We start from the raw sequence: 17165 nt of genomic DNA, 5'->3' as shown, positions 1-17165 counted from the left end.
ATAATAATAATAATAATAATAATAATAATAATAATAATAATAATAATAATAATAATAGTAATAATAATAATAATAATAATAATAATAATAATAATAATAATAATAATAATAATAATAGTAATAATAATAATAATAGTAATAATTAATTTGTAACTGCTTTGAAATATATTCTAAAATATATAAGGGAAAAAAAAATTCTTCCTATTAGCATTTTTTCGGATTGAAAATTAAAATAAATATTTATAATACGGGAAATTTTCTAACTTTTTAAAAGAAATGATTTTACAGTCTATATATAGGCTCATTGCACTAAGTGCACCGCACTTTAATCGCATTTTGATTTCAATCGCGAACATAAATTGCCATTAAAACATGAGAAACCTTCAACGATCTTTTGTTGAAAAATTCATAAAAACGATATACAATATGATTATAAGTGTGTATCTTAAATATTTTAAGTCATAATATTAAAATTTAAATAACTCATGAATTTTTAAGTAAAAATACGCAATTTTTTTGGATTTTTATTTTTTCAACTAATTTAAAATAAAATTAATCCCTGTAAAAGTAATTAAATTGAAAAAAAAAAATTTACAAATTATTATTTACGGTAATGTAGATTTCTATGTCGGTAATTTTTTATATCGTCATTTTTCCTGTTGTACCATCAGTTGGTAATGTCGATTTTTACGTCGGTAATTATTTATATTAGCATCTTTTCTGTTTTACCATCAGTCGGTAAAACAAGAAAATAACGATATAAAATAATAATGTGCAAAAATATTCAATACCGGCTGTGCAATATACATTTGAATACCCGTGTCGGGTCCAGCAGACCCGTTATGACATTTACGTTCGAATTGTGACAGTTAAGGATTAAAATTAAATTTATATTCTCAAATTAGAAATATATTCTAAAATTTTATTCTTATTTTAAGAGTGAAATTATATAGTAGAGAATTTTCAAAAATGCGAGAATTAAAAATGCAGTTGTTATTGAGAATTTATTCTTAAATTAAGAGTACATTCGTAAATTAAGAATATATATTCTTACATTAGACTATATGCTTAAATTAAGAATATATTCTTAGATTTAGATTATATTTATTTTCAAATTAAGAAAATATTCTTAAATTTAGACTATATTCTCAAATTAAGAATATATTTGTAAATTTGAATTATATTCTTAATTTAAGATAGAAATTATATAATAAAAATTATTCAAGTTAGCGAGAACTAAAAGCACAGTTATATTATTCAAAATTTTATTCTCAAAATAAGAGTAATCACCAAAAATGAAGAAAATATTCTTAAATTTAGATTATATTCTCAAAGTGAGTGTATATTTCCTTAAGTTAAATCATATTTTTTAAAATTAAGAATATATTCTCAAATTAAGAATATATTCTTAGATTTAGATTATATTTATTTTCAAATTAAGAAAATATTCTTAAATTTAGACTATATTCTCAAATTAAGAATATATTTCTAAATTTGGATTATATTCTTAATTTAAGATAGAAATTATATAATAAAAATTATTCAAGTTAGCGAGAACTAAAAGCACAGTTATATTATTCAAAATTTTATTCTCAAAATAAGAGTAAACACCAAAAATGAAGTAAATATTCTTAAATTTAGATTATATTCTCAAAGTACATATTTTCTTAAATTAAATCAATTTTTTTAAAATTAAGAATATATTCTTAAATTAAGATTATATTCTTAACATAAAACTAAAATACTCTAAATTTGAGAATAAATTGCATTTAAATATTTAATTTCGAAATAAAGGTCAGTTTACAATTTGTTATTATATAATAGTAAAAAATTTATTCAATTTCCGTATAAATGAAATGAAATTGCATGTATATATATATAATATATAAAATAGTTTTCGCAGCAGGTTTTTAGACTTGTTGACGGGACTTGTCATTATTCTCCAAGTAATCTTTAACGTCTCAAGACATTTAAGAAATGTGGCTTCGTGTGCAGTTAGAATGGACAAAGTCAAGGTAAATGTGGTTAAAAATGAAAAGAAATTTTTAGCTGACGTTTAGAGCTCTGAGGACCGTTACCGTACTTATAGTACAGTAGAATTCCGACGCAAAAAAAAAGATTAAAATGAATCATTTTTCTAATTTTCTTTTTCTTTATTTTTTTTATTTTTTTTTTTTTAAAGGGTTAAAATGTCTACACCACATTTCAAAATAAATTACTGTGTTTAAGATTTTTCTTCTATTAAATCAAAAAAAAAATAAAAAAAATTTTTTTTTTTTTTTGAAAAAAACTAGAAAAATAACAATAAATGAAATACAATAAAAAATGAAAAAAGGGGACAAAAAAAAATTGGAAATTTTGTTTTGAAAAATATTTAATATTTTTATTTTATCAAAAAAAAAAAAAAAAAAAAAAGTTTTTTTAAATTTTGAATATTTTAAATTGTTTAAAATTCAAATTTTTTTAAAATTTTAATTCTTTAAAAAAAAAAAATAATAAAATAAAATTTAGACAATATTATTACATTCATTTTTCTGTCCCTTTTCAATTTTTCGTTTTTTTTATTTGTCATATTAGACACGCCTCAAGGACCTGCTCGACGAGTCCTTTAAGTGTGGTTTCGAAGCTATAAGAAATTTGAGACGACGACTTTAGGGCAAGTCTGAAATAAATATTAAAAAATATATGTAGGGCAATAAGAAACCCATAGATTAAAAAAAAAAAAAATGTTCAACCTTAAACCATTTTCAAAAAAAATTTTAATCGAAATTTTTTTTTTTCTAATTTCTAATATTAAAAATAATTTGATTTTTCCTTTTTTAATAATTATTTTTTATTTATTTATTTAGAATGTTGACGGGTCAATAATATTTATATTATTATTTACTTTATTTATATAAAAAAATTTTTTTCTTACTAAATTTGAACTTTTTTAATAACAATTATTATTATTATTATTATTATAGTTATTTATTTTTATTACTTTTATTATTATTGTTATTATTATTGTCATTATTATTATTTTAATATTATTTATTATAGTTTTATTAAATAGAATTAAGAAATTAGAATTTTTTTATTTTGTCCCCGAAAAACAAAAAATTATTAAGTTATTATTAATTAATATATTTATAAATTAACAATAAATTAATATTTATTTCAAATTAACATTCATTAATCTGAGAGTTTTTTTTAAAATATTGGATCTATGATAAAATACGAGGAATTTTCTTTTTTCAAACTTAAAAGATTGTTTTTCTTTTTTCTTCTTTATTCCCTTTTCAAATCTTTTTTTGATAGGGGGTCGAGATTTTTATCTAACGTGACAGCTGTTTTACATTTGACCAAAAAAAAAAAAAAGAACAAAAAATAAAACTAGAAGAATCTACTGAAAAGCTGTGTATTAAAAAAAACATGTTTTTTTTCAAACTCAAAACTTTAATATTTAAATTTCTCCAAATATTAAATATTATTTATTTATTTATTTATTTATTTATTTATTTATTTATATTGAAATATTTACTGCAAAATTAATTTTTTTTCAATTTTTTTCTGAAAACAAAAAAAAGAATAAGTAATAGAAGAAATAGAAAAAAATAAAGGAAAGATAACAATAAACCATAATTATAAAAATAATAAAAAAAAAATAATAATAATAATAATAATAATAATAATTAAAAAATAATATGTAATTACAAAAATAATAACAATAATAATTTTAAAAAATAAATAAATAATAATAAAAATAATAATAACAAAATAACAATAGTAATAACAATAATAGTAATAGAAAAAAAAATAATAAATAATGAAAATAATTAAATTTTTGAAATAAATTAATTAATATATTAAATAATAAATAATATGCTTTTTCTGTATTGTATATAAATGATATGATTGTTAATAATTTTATATTGTTTGTTAATTTTTTATTTTTTTTTGTAATTAACAATTTCTTTGTCATATTAAAGTCCAAGAAATTATAAATATAATTATTTCAGTATCATCATAATTATTTCATAAAATCATTGCAAGCAATCAATGAAACATTTACATTTTCCATTAAAATATTATATGTATATCTGATAATTTATTGCTTCCAGGAAAATTCAACTTTTGCAACTTTCGTGAGAATTGACGTTATGTGACCTCTATATTATCTAATTAATATTTTTTTTTTTTTTAAACTTTTTATTTATATTAAAAAATTCATTTAATTGAAAAAAAAATTTATCGGAAATTAATTTAATAACAATAATAATAATAAAAAAGTAACAATAATAATCAAAATTAACAATAATAACAAAAAATAACAATAAAGAAATACAAAAAAAAAACCATAAAGAAATACAAAAAATGACAATAAAAAAAATAACAATAATAAAAATACAAAAATAACAACAATAATAATCAAAAAATAACATTAGAAAATAGAAATAGAAATACAAAAATAACAATAAAAACTGTTAATAAAAAATAACCATAATGGAAATAAAAAAATAACAACAATAATAATAAAAATAACAATAATAACATTAAATAATAAAATCAACAAAAAATAACAATAAAAAGACAAAAATAACAAAAAATGATAATAGAAATACAAAAATAACAAAAAAATAAAAATTAACAATAACAATAATACGAAAATAACAACAATAATAATAAAAAATAACATTAGAAAATAGAAACAGAAATACAAAAATAACAATAAAAACTGTTAATAAAAAATAACCATAATGGAAATAAAAAAATAACAACAATAATAATAAAAATAACAAAAATAATATTAAATAATAAAATCAACAAAAAATAACAATAAAAAGAAAAAAATAACAAAAAAATAACAAAAAATTATAATAAAAATACATAAATAACAAAAAAATAAAAATTAACAATAACAATAATACGAAAATAACAACAATAATAATAAAAAATAACATTAAAAAATAAAAACAATTAAAAAATAAAAATAACAAAAATAACAATGAAAAATAAAAAATTGTAATAAAAAAATAACCATAATAAAAATAAAAAATAACAACAATAATAATAAAAATAACATTAAAAAATAAAAATTAACAATAATAATAATACGAAAATAACAACAATAATAATAAAAATTAACATTAAAAAATAAAAATAATATTACAAAAATAACAAAAAATAACAAAAATAACAATGAAAAATAAAAACTGTAATAAAAAAATAACCATAATAAAAATACAAAAATAACAAAAAATAAAAATTAACAATAATAATAATACGAAAATAACAACAATAATAATAAAAAAATAACATTAAAAAATAAAAACAATTAAAGAATAAAAATAATATTACAAAAATAACAAAAAATAACAAAAATAACAATGAAAAATAAAAACTGTAATAAAAAAATAACCATAATAAAAATAAAAAATAACAACAATAATAATAAAAATAAAATTAAATAACATTAAATAATAAAATCAACAAAAAATAACAATAAAAATGCAAAAATAACAAAAAATAATAATTAAAATACAAAAATAACAAAAAATACAAATAATATTACAAAAATAACTAAAAATAACAAAAATAACAATGGAAAATAAAAACTGTAATAAAAAAATAACCATAATAAAAATAAAAAATAACAACAATAATAGTAAAAATAACAAAAATAACTATAATAATATTATTATTATTATTGTTTTTTTATAGTTATTGTTATTAAATTAATTTCTGATAAATTTTTGAGAAAAAGACAAATTATTAAAGACAACAAAGAAGAAAATTATGAAAGAGAAAAAAGAAAAAGAAAAAAAGACAAAGATGAAGATATCAGGAATCGATGATGACAATGACAATTACAATAAAAATAATAATTTGAAAAAAAATTATTATTATTATTATTATTATTATTGCTATTTGATGGCAAAAAATAATTTTTTAAAAAAATTAAATAAAAATATTGTTATTATTATTGTTATTACTATGTAATAATAATAATAATAATTATTATTATTATTATTATTATTATTAGATAATAATTATTATTGTTATTATTTTTATTATATGATAATAATAAGTATCGTGTAAAATAAAAAAAAAAAAAAAAAGAGGGGCCTCTAAGAGGGCTGGGGCCTCCTTTAACAGAACCCTACTGATTGGGGTGGGGAATTGGATATATAAGCCGGGCCCCATCGAATAAGACTCGACACTCGACCCAACCTTCATCCCGAACATCTCTTGCTACTCCTTTATAAAAAAGTTCGAGCTTTGTGAACGCACGCGCGCGCGAACTCGACTGTTCACGCACTTGTCAATTATTTTTTTTTTCAAAAAAAAAAAAAAAAACTTCGAAAGTTTTTTTCTATCAAAAAAAAAAAAAGGACCGAGTTTTACCGTGCAAATTTTCCAGTGAATCTCATTTTTTTATCTTCACTTTTGACGTCATCGATAAAAAAAAAGTGAGTACACAAATTTTCCCCGAAAAAAAAAATCATTCATTTACACTCTCCAAAAAAAAAAAACGAAAATTTTATTATTCAATGTTGAAATGGAAATTTTTTTTATTTGTTATCAAAATCAAAAAGATTTAATTTTTTTTTTTTTTTTTTTTTAAAGACAGAGAAATTTTCTCGGGAGACAAATAAATATTTCTTTGTTTCAAATAAATATTAATTGGTTTCAAATAATTTTGTATTTTTGGTTTAGATAACAAATTTTTATTTTACACTAAGTAAACTTTTATTTGTGTTAAATTAAATTTTTTATTTCAAATAAATATATTTTTGAGTAAAATAAATTTTATTTGTTGCAAATATATTTTTATTTGAGTTATAATAAATTTTTGGTTTGTTACAAATATGTTTTTTATTTGAGACAAATAAATTTTTATTTGTTTGCAAACATATATTTTTATTTGAGTTAAATAAATTTTTGTTTGTTACAAATATATTTTTATTTGAATCAAATAAATTTTTGTTTGTTACAAATATATTATTGAGTAAAATAAATTTTATTTATTGCAAATATATTTTTATTTGAGTTATAATAAATTTTTGTTTGTTACAAATATGTTTTTTATTTGAGGCAAATAAATTTTTATTTGTTTGCAAACATATATTTTTATTTGAGTTAAATAAATTTTTGTTTGTTACAAATATATTTTTATTTGAATTAAATAAATTTTTGTTTGTTACAAATATATTTTTTTATTTGCGTCAAATAAATTTTATTTGTTACAAATATATTTTTTTATTTGCGTCAAATAAATTTTATTTGTCACAAATAAATGCAAATAAAATATTTCTCTGTGTATAATTTAAAAAAAATTTATTTTTTTCATTAATTTATTATTAATTTTTTACTATTATTTATTATTAATTATTATTTTTTTTAATTATTTACTATTATTTATTTATTTATTATTATTTATACACTATTTTAATTTTTTATCATTGTGAAATTTAAAGTATCGAAAAAACTTTTGCAATATTTTTATGTAAATATTAATATTACACTCCAGCAAAATCAGTATTTTGATTTTGAAATTTCTTCTGATTAATAATTTCAATGTCAAAGCCTTGAGGAGGTTTTTAATTTTTTTTTTTAATTTTAGTAGAATTTCGAAATTTTTTTTCACATATCATTTTTTTTCTTCTCAAATTCCCCTTTTTTTCATCTCAATTTTTTTTTTTTTAACAATACGAAATAAATTTCTTTTTTGTGATAAATTTTTTTTTTTTTTTTGGGAAATTATTTTCTGATCTGAATTATTAAGAATCATGAAAAATATAAATAAAAAAAAAAATAATAATAATAATTTGGTTCAAATACAAAATTATTTAGTTCAAATAAAAATTCATTTAATTCAAATAAAAATTCTTTGGTTCAAATTGTTACAATTTATTTGGTAAAAATAAAAATTTACTGAATTCAAATTAAATTTATTTGATTGAATTAAAAAATTTATTTAATACAAAAAAAAAGTTTTTTTTTTTTTATCTAAATTATTACAATTATTTATTTGGGAAAAAAAATTTATTTTATTCAAATAAAATTTTTTTAATCTAAATTGTCACACAATTTATTTGGAAAAAAAAAAAACAAAAATTTATTTAATTCAAATGAAAATTATTTGCATACAAATAAAAATTTATTTAAATTAAATCAAAATTATTTGTGTCAAATAAAGAATGTTTGGTTCAAATAAAAATTTATTTACTTCAAATAAAAATTTATTTACTTCAAATAAAAATCATTTTTGTTTAAGTATAATTATTTTTTTGATAATTAGTTAAGTAACCAATATTATTTGATTGAAATAAAAATTTTTTTTTTCTAAAAATTAATACAATGCAAAAAATTTCAAAAAAAAAAAAATTATTCAAAAAAGAAAATTTTTAAAATAAAACAGAAAATATTTTCATAATTTAAAATAAAAAAAAAATAATTTTCAAAAAAAAAAATTAATTGAAAAACGAAAAAAGAGAGAAAAAAATCAAGAATTCCATATTTGACAATATACATATCTTTATATATATAAAAAACCCCATATATAGTCAGAGAAAAAAAAAATAATAATAATAATTAGCAAAGACGCAAATTGCTCATAATATTTGTATATTGTGTTGGTTATGTGCATTTGCGTAATTCTATAAAGCGTTCTATCTCGGTATTTTCTTATATATGTGTGACGTCCTTTTTCCCCCCCTTTTTGGATTAAAATTTCCCTTATAGCCTACAGCACAAATCCACTAATCAGTAATTAGCTCAATTCTATTTCAAGGTCACGTAAAATAACACTTTTTTTTCAATCACGCGTTCCATTATTTTTTTAACAAAAAAAAAAAAAAAGAAAAAAAAATTTAAAAACACAATTTACATATCAATATTCATCATAATATTATATTCTATTTAGTATAGAAATAATTTCCTCAATTTTTATTTTTCTCTCTATTTATATTTTCATCGATTATTTAAATTTAAATTAATTATCAATGAGGAAAAAAAAAATTACTATCGATTTTAATATTTATTAATCAAATCTATAATATACGTGATTTTTTTTTTTTTAATATCAAAATAATTTTTTTTTTCCCCATAAACAATTCTTAGTAATTTTCACATTGAATTAAAAAATAGTAATAAATATTAGTAATAATTATTAATAAATAATAATTAATAATAGTAATAATTAGTTACTATTAAAAATATTATAAATTATTATATTTTTTTTATTATTATTTTTTTTTATTTTTATTATTATTATTATTATTATAAATTAGTTAATAAATAATAATAATAATAATAATAATAATAATAATAATAAAATAGTATTAAATAAAAAGTAGGTATTAAAAAAAATTATTTTTTTACGTACGAATTAATTTTAATTAAATATGAATTAATAAATTATCAACTTACGTAAATTAATCGAGATATATCAAAACATGCGTTGACTCACCTAAAACAAAAAAAAAAAAAAAAAAAATGAGGAAATTCCTCCTGAGTGAAAACAATTAGAAACAATTCTTCAATAGAATAAATATTTTTAAAAAATTGTGTCGACTGTAATCTTTTATTCATTTTGGTTTAGTATTATTTTTTTTCTAGCTACGATGAGTAAAAAAATTTTTATTACAATTTTTTTTATTACATTAGAATTTAAAAATTACCATCTTCCGCATTAAAAAAATTTTTTTTTTCCATTTTTGTTTTTTATTACTCAAAATTATTATTATTTTTAAAAAAAATCGCATTTTTTGTTCCATTTGTTTAAAAAAAAAAAAAAAAAAAAAAAAATTTTTCCTGAAATATTTTTCAGTAAACAATTCTTTTTTTCTCATTTATTTATTTACAAATAAACGATGATTACTGAAAATTATTATTTTAAAATATATTTTTTTTAAATAATTTTTTTTTTTTTTTTGCTTATTACTCACAATTATTATTACAAAAAATATTTGTATTATTATTATTTTTATATTATTATTATTATTATTATTATTATTATTATTATTATTATTATTATTTAATATTAAAATATGAAATTATTTTTTTAATTATTAATAATTTATTTTAAGAATTTACTGGCTATTGACCAAGTGAAAAAAAAAATTATTTAATTCAAATATACTCGCGATTACTTGATTATTGTCAAATAAAATATTTACTTGAACCAAATAAATTTTATTTGAACCAATTAAATTTTGTATTTAAAATAAATACCATTTAATTGATTTAAACACCCAGAAAAATGATTTAATTTATCTCGAGAGTCAAATAAATATTTATTTAATTCAAATAAATTTTTATTTAATTCAAATAAATTTTTTATTTAATTTAAATAAAAAAAAATTTATTTATACCAAATAAATAGGCTAGTTGACTAATGAGACAAATATTCGTTTATTTAACACAAATATATTATATTTGGTTTAATTAAAACATTTTTCTGGGTGAAAAAAAATTATTTGGTTCAAGAAAATATTTATTTGATTGAAATAATTTTTTTTTTTTTATTGCCGTAAATTATAAATTATAAAAAATATTTTTCCAAAAATTATTTTGTTTATTTTCTCTACATGTAATTTTATAAATCCCAACCCTTTGAAAAAAAAAAAAAAAAAAAAAAATTCTCTCTGTAATCTTATTATTTCTTTAATGGTCTTGATGAAGTAATAGGGACCCATCAACATTATTTTTATTATTATTATTATTTTTATTTTTTTGTTCAATGGAGACTTGAGTCGACAACCTGACAAGTGGAAATTTCCATTCTGGATTCAATCTCTCCCTTTCTCTCTCTCTGTTAAAATCTCTTCTGAAAATTATTCGAACAAAAGATATTACAACCTTCCTTTAACTTGAAATAAGTACATATATATATAAGTATTCTCAGTGAACCAAGAGCGCAAAAAGGTCACTTGTTTTAAAGTTTTGTAACGAAAGACCGCATAAGAAAAGGTTTCGAAAACGATACGTAGTACTACTACTACTACTACTACTCCTCTCTCGTTATGTTATTGTATAAAATATAAAATAAATTTAACGACAAGAGTAGCCTCGAGGCCAAGTGAAAAGTCTTCAGAAATTTAATATTTCACCTATACCGCATGATTCCTCGTTAAATAATAATATATGAGTAATTACATTTTTTTTTTTTTTTTTTTTTTTTCTAAATGTTTAGTCGATATATATTGCTTGTTGCTAAGGAATTATTGATTCAACGTGACTTTACCGTTTCAGTAGTAAGAAAGAAAGAGAGAGCAAAAATATTATGCTAATCCCAAAGAAACAACTCGATTGTAAAGTTATACATTTTTTGTTCTCGCGGAAAAAGTTAATCTAATTCCTACTATGAAAATTAATAATTTCGTATATACAATTTAAAACCGTAAGTTTTTTTTACTTCATTTTGCAATCTTTGATTTACGATCAACACGATTTCGCGGTGCATTGCCAAATCAAGAAAAAAGAAATTGAAACTACCCAAAAAAAAATAGAAAGGATTTTTATTTTCCCCAGAGCCATTAAAGTATATGACAAAAGGTGACAAATTGACCCTTACATCAATTCCCAACGATTAAATTTTATTTCTCTTCTTCTTCTTGATTTCCTCTTTCTAACTCATTGACTGCTATATCGGACCACCTCCTCTCTCATTCATACGATTTCATTCATAGAGCATCATTCAATCCCCATGGTGGATCATCTCTTAACTGAAAAATTACTCAAACTCCATTCACATTATAACACAATTCCGTCTCCTACTCACAATTTATTTTTTTTCCAAACCCCCAACAATTTTCAAATTAAATTTCTATTTTTTAGGTAGCATCATGGTGAAATATATTCTAGTCCTGACGATATGCCTTCTGGCGGTGAAGACTGTTCTCATGATGCCAGTTGCTGATGAATCGACAAAAATTGAATCCAAACAAGAGGAAAAAGTCGCCTCAAGTACTCAAGCAGAACAACCGGCAAAATTAGATACCACCACTCATCTAAAAGACGAACCATCGGCTGTTGTACCATTGGCGGCAGAACAACACGACACTCATCATGAAAATCACAAGGATCACGAAAGTCATGAGGCACACAAGGGTCATGAAAATCATGCTCACGACAATCATGAGCATAAAGTACGTTCAACACCCTCTGACGATTCATCTGAAAGCAAAGAAAGTGATGAGAGTTCTGAAAGTGCCGAAAGCTCTGAGGAAAAAAAGAAAGAACAACCAAAAAAAGAGGAGAAACAAATTTTAGCCGATGAGAAAAAATCAGAAAATATCGAAGCACCAACTAAAATTGTCGCTAGATCTGAATCTGAAACAGCTGCAATTCCAGAAGCACCATCAGCACCAATTGCCGATTCACCAGCAGAGGCACCCAAGGATACACCAAAACCTGAAATTAAATCCGAAGCAAAAGCCGAGGAGAAGCAAGCACAAATTGAAAAGAGATCGGAACAAGCAAAACCCGAGGAGAAAACTTTGGAGAAAATTGAAAAAGTTGCCGATACACCAGTAGCTGATGAAAAGACGGCACCATTGCCCGAGGAACCTAAGAAACAAGAGGAGAAAATCCCTGAGAAAGAGGAAATTAAACGTGAATCACCAATTGCCACTGCACCACAAGAAGGTAAACAGGGAGCACGATCTGAGGAACCAGCAGCACCAGAGGCAAAATCTGCACCCACTGAAGCGGTGAAAATTCAAGAGTCCAGCAAAACTGAAGAACCAACTAAAATTGCCGCTGAACCAGCGAAAATTGAAGAAATCCCTTCAACAATTGTAAAAACAGCAAATAGTGAAGCTGCCGATGAAAAGGTAAAAATTCTTTTCTACTAAACTATAATTCCTGCTTTCCTCACTTGATTTTATAAAGAAATTTTTATATTTGCAAAAAAATATTAGCAAAACTATCGGAAGCCCACTAATTTCACTAAAAGGTTGGTTTCCCTTATCCCCATTTGTCATAATTCTCAATCAACCCTACTTTAATAATTTGATAAAGTTAAAATTAAAAGTTACGAAATTTTTACTAAAAACAGGCTGTGAAAATTATGACGAGTAGGGACAATGAACGTATTTGGATTTATAGAAGCTGATAAAATAATTAAAAATTGGAAAACAAATTAATCTTAATTATTTTTTAATAAAAATTAAAGACGTGTCAATAATTACGGCTTTCCAACTTTAACGACAATCACAATACTTGAAAATTTTTAATTATTTTTATGGTTCAAATAATTATCAATAATTTATTTATTATAAATGAAGAAAATTTAAGTAATTTACGCTTGATAAATATTTCTAATGCATTGTCAATTAATAATTTCCTATTACACAATATCATAATCAACATATATATATGACATTTGTAAACAAACAGGGTTGGGAAACAAGAGCCCAAAATATGTTCGTCTAAAGCAGAGTTGGGTAGGATTGAAATTTCGCTTTGGACGAATATATTTTGGGCTCTTGTTTCCCAACCATGTTTGTTTACAAATGTTATATATATATATATGTCGATTATGATATTGTGTAATAGGAAATTATTAATTGCATTAATTGACAATTATTGATAATTATTATGGTTTTGTTTACATGCATATCGATTTTTGCTCTTTTAAAGAAACAATCACAGTAAGTTTACACATTTTTTTTAAATTACACTTTCATTAAATTTTCAATCGTTGTATACCCTTGGAATTTCGTTGTTCTATTAAAAATTCGATAAATATAGTAAAGTTACAAGGATTGATTTTCAATAAAGGCCTGAGCAGAATAGAAACGTAATCGGCATCGTAATCGTAAACGCAACCGGAAGAATAAGTTAGAGAAGGATAGATAGATTGTTTATCCTTCTCTAACTCATTATTCCGGTTACGTTTGCGGTTGCGATTCGGTTATGTTTCTATTCTGGGTTGGCCTTAAAAATTTCTTACAGTGTAGCAGACGACAAAGTAAAGGGAGATAGACCTCAAAAGGTCTAAGCACAATAATTTCCCGAACATTAAAGGCTTGAGCAGAATGGAAACGTAACCGAAAGAAAGAGTTGGAGAAAGACAAACAATATGTCTATCCTTCTCTAACTCATTCTTTCGGTTGTGTTTAGGAATACGATTCCAGTTACGTTTCTATTTTGTTTAGGCCTTTAAGAATGAAACATATTATGAAGCATTTACACCTTTGGTAAAAAAAATTTTTACTTTGATTTTTCGAAATGCAAAAATCTAATTAATTGTCCATTATCAGTTAGAGTGAACAACCAAACAGGTTTGTGTATTTTGAAAAATGCAAAATAAAAATTTTTTTTTACCAAAGGTGTAAAGGCCTAAGCACAATAGATATGTACCGGAATCGTAATTGTAATTACAAACGGAAGAATTAGTAAGAGAAGAACAACACTATATGACTATCCTTTTCTAACTCATTCTTCCGTTTACGATTGCGATTACGTTTCTATTCTGCTCAGGCCTTAAAGGCCTAAGCAGAATAGATTCTTGAACGGGAACGCAATCGTAAACGGAAACGTAAGAATGTGTAAGAGAAGGATAGCAAATATCTTTATTCTTCTCTCACCCATTCTTACGTTTCCGTTCACGATTGCGTTCCCGTTCAAGAATCTATTCTGCTTAGGCCTTTAATGCTTCATTCGGCCTTTACAACAAACACCACGAACTAAAAAAATTATTATAGAAGTTTGACAGCGTTTTGAAAAACTATTGTGCGTTAGCCCTAAAGACCAAAGCAGCATGAAGTTGGTTACGGAAACAAGACATGAGATAGAAAACGACAGAAATAGTATCTATCCTTTTCTATCATATTTTCCAGTCTGCTTTACGTAAATAATAAATTCATTCTGCTTTGGCCTTAACCAATATACGCCACGAATAAAATTATTTACAGAAATGTCCCAAATTTTCAAAAATTCCGTTAAAATCATAACAAGCATATTTGTAACGCGACTAAAAATCCACTAATCACAAACCTAACCTAAAAAATTTTTTTCCCCCTAATATCTTTTTTCTCCTGGCACGTCACATTTACACTTGTCGACTGTATTTAAAACATAGAATTAAGAAACAAAATTTCTATTTAACTGCCGTTGTGTATTTCGAATTGAAAAAAAAAAATTCATGGCAAAATTTTTTTGTTTACAGAGAGAGCTCAAGACACTTGATTCCGAATCAGTGCCAGTAGTGCCAGCTCAACCAGCTGAAGAGCCAAAATCACCCAAGGAATTAGCACCAAAACCAAAATCCGAGGAATCAAAACCCCACGATGACGCTAAACCATTGGAAGAAAAGGAACAAAAAGCAGAAGCTTTGCCAAAACCCGAGGAAGTTAAAGAAGCCGAAAAAACGCAAGACGCAAGTAGCAAAAGCAGCAGCAGTCCCAGTGGCGGCACTAGTGATTAGTTCTGAAAAAAAGCTCCTCTTAAGCGGCTAATTCATTTACAGAAAATCGTATTTCATTCCGAAAAAGTATCTTATTAAGTGAACAGATTAATGAATGAGAAAGATTTTTGTTTGTATGTGTTGATTAAAATGTGAATCCATGTATGTGTGTGTGTATTAATGAAAAGGAAAAAATGACGCGAGAGTATGTGCGGCTTAATGAATTGAGAAAATGTGAGATTGCCCTGAAAAAAAGGAGAGAGAGAGACATTGGGAACTGTAATAACAGAAATAAAAAAAAAACACAATCTTTTTTTTAAGCAGTAAATTCATTCTCGATTAACAGCAAATAAAAATAAATTCACATATCTATAAAAAAAAATTTTATCAGTTTGTAGCGTATGACATAAGTTAGCGAATCGCATATGAGATGGAAAAGGATAAATGTAATTTTATCCTTTTTCATTCTCATTCATGAAACTATTTTCTTGCGCAAATACGCCATGAACTAACAAAATTTCTATAGAAATTGTATCACGACAAAGAGAGCAGTTTCAGACTGACGCCATCTGATGGCGATTTTTTAAAAATTTCCGGTTCTTAAGGGGGCGCGCTGTATGGACGCAAAAACATTGCATCGAAATGCCGGTACAAAAAAAAAAAAAAAATTAACCATCGCGATCTATTTTTTTTTTGCTAATAATTTTGTCTCAAGACCGAAAAATTGATTTCTATTGAGAAAAAATTATTTTCGGTCTGAGAAACAAAAAAAAAATTTCGCCCTTTTTTTTTTAGTAGTCCCCGCGAGTATATTATCTTATCGGCGAGAGTCGATTTTCATGCATCATTTTTTTTCTTCTCCCAACAAATCTTGTCTATCCCAATAAAAAAAAAAACAAACAAAAGCGGTTCTTCCAAAATTTGCTAGCGATTAGTTTTTTCTTTTTTCGTAATAGTTTTCTTTTTTTTTTTTTAGACGACTACCGCCTTATATATTATACTTGTACCGCTAATTATTGTTAAACAAAATTCATGTACCGCTCTTATTAATCTATTATGATCTGTATTATTACTATCATCATCGTTACAATAATAATTATTGCCATTATAATTATTTGGTCTTTTTTTTGCCTATGCAATTTTGCCTTGAAAAATTGAATTTTTGGAAATTCTCAATTACTATAAATAATAATAAGGAGTAAAAAATTTAATTTACATTCATTTCATTGTAAATTAAAAATAGAAATTTAAAATTACTAGTAAGGAAAAAAACAAATTATAATAAATTTAGGAATTCAAATTTTCGCGCCAATTAAAAATATCGTACATTGAAAACGTTCCTTTAAAATAATTTGCTCATAGGTTCATGTTGTGTGAGGACAAAAATGGGAGTTTTTTAAAGAGACAAAAATTGCAATTGGTAAGTATTGTGTGGCTAATGAATAATATTTCGAAATAATATTTATGTTGAAAAGGTACGACTCGAAATATCATGTTGTGATATCAAATTAAAATAAAATTTCGTAAATTAGTTAATATTTGTGGTGGACTTGCCACATGGATTTTAAAAACAGCAAAAATAATGAAAAAAAAACATAACCTCACTTTTTTCATAATCATAATTTAATCTTGTTAATGATGTTTAGAGGCCTTTTACAGTTAAGATGTTTATTTATTGGTTGACATAACGTTGTTACTACATGTTTCGGCTATTTAGCCCTCATCAGGTATAAGTCAATGCACTTTTGAAATAAGTATAAGTATAACA

General features: G+C 22.5%; 2 protein-coding genes across 4 annotated transcripts in view; one reads left to right on the top strand and one right to left on the bottom strand.

The window, feature by feature from the left end:
- Positions 1-17165, bottom strand: part of LOC127291603 (serine/threonine-protein kinase S6KL) — a 79504-nt gene that overhangs the window by 54551 nt on the left and 7788 nt on the right. The gene's annotated exons all lie outside the window — the stretch shown is intronic.
- Positions 6189-16508, top strand: LOC127291602 (neurofilament heavy polypeptide-like). The gene is made up of 3 exons (XM_051320801.1): positions 6189-6452; positions 11824-12821; positions 15161-16508. The coding sequence occupies exons 2-3, from the start codon at positions 11832-11834 to the stop codon at positions 15416-15418; spliced, it is 1248 nt and encodes a 415-aa protein (XP_051176758.1). The 5' UTR covers positions 6189-6452; positions 11824-11831; the 3' UTR covers positions 15419-16508.

This window comes from Leptopilina boulardi, unplaced genomic scaffold (genome assembly GCF_019393585.1).
Source record: "Leptopilina boulardi isolate dan_hultmark-lab unplaced genomic scaffold, ZJU_Lbou_2.1 LbouV2_144, whole genome shotgun sequence".
Taxonomy (NCBI): Eukaryota; Metazoa; Arthropoda; class Insecta; order Hymenoptera; family Figitidae; genus Leptopilina; species Leptopilina boulardi.
Note: the sequence above shows the minus strand (reverse complement) of the source record. Positions and strands in the feature narration are given on the sequence as shown.

What these genes read in the sequence shown, in the direction of transcription:
- LOC127291602 (XM_051320801.1), top strand. Translation starts at nt 11,832, where the DNA reads ATGGTGAAATATATTCTAGTCCTGACGATATGCCTTCTGGCGGTGAAG. An exon ending in GTGAAGCTGCCGATGAAAAG is followed by an intron (nt 12,822 to 15,160) that starts GTAAAAATTCTT and finishes TTTTGTTTACAG; the next exon opens with AGAGAGCTCAAGACACTTGA.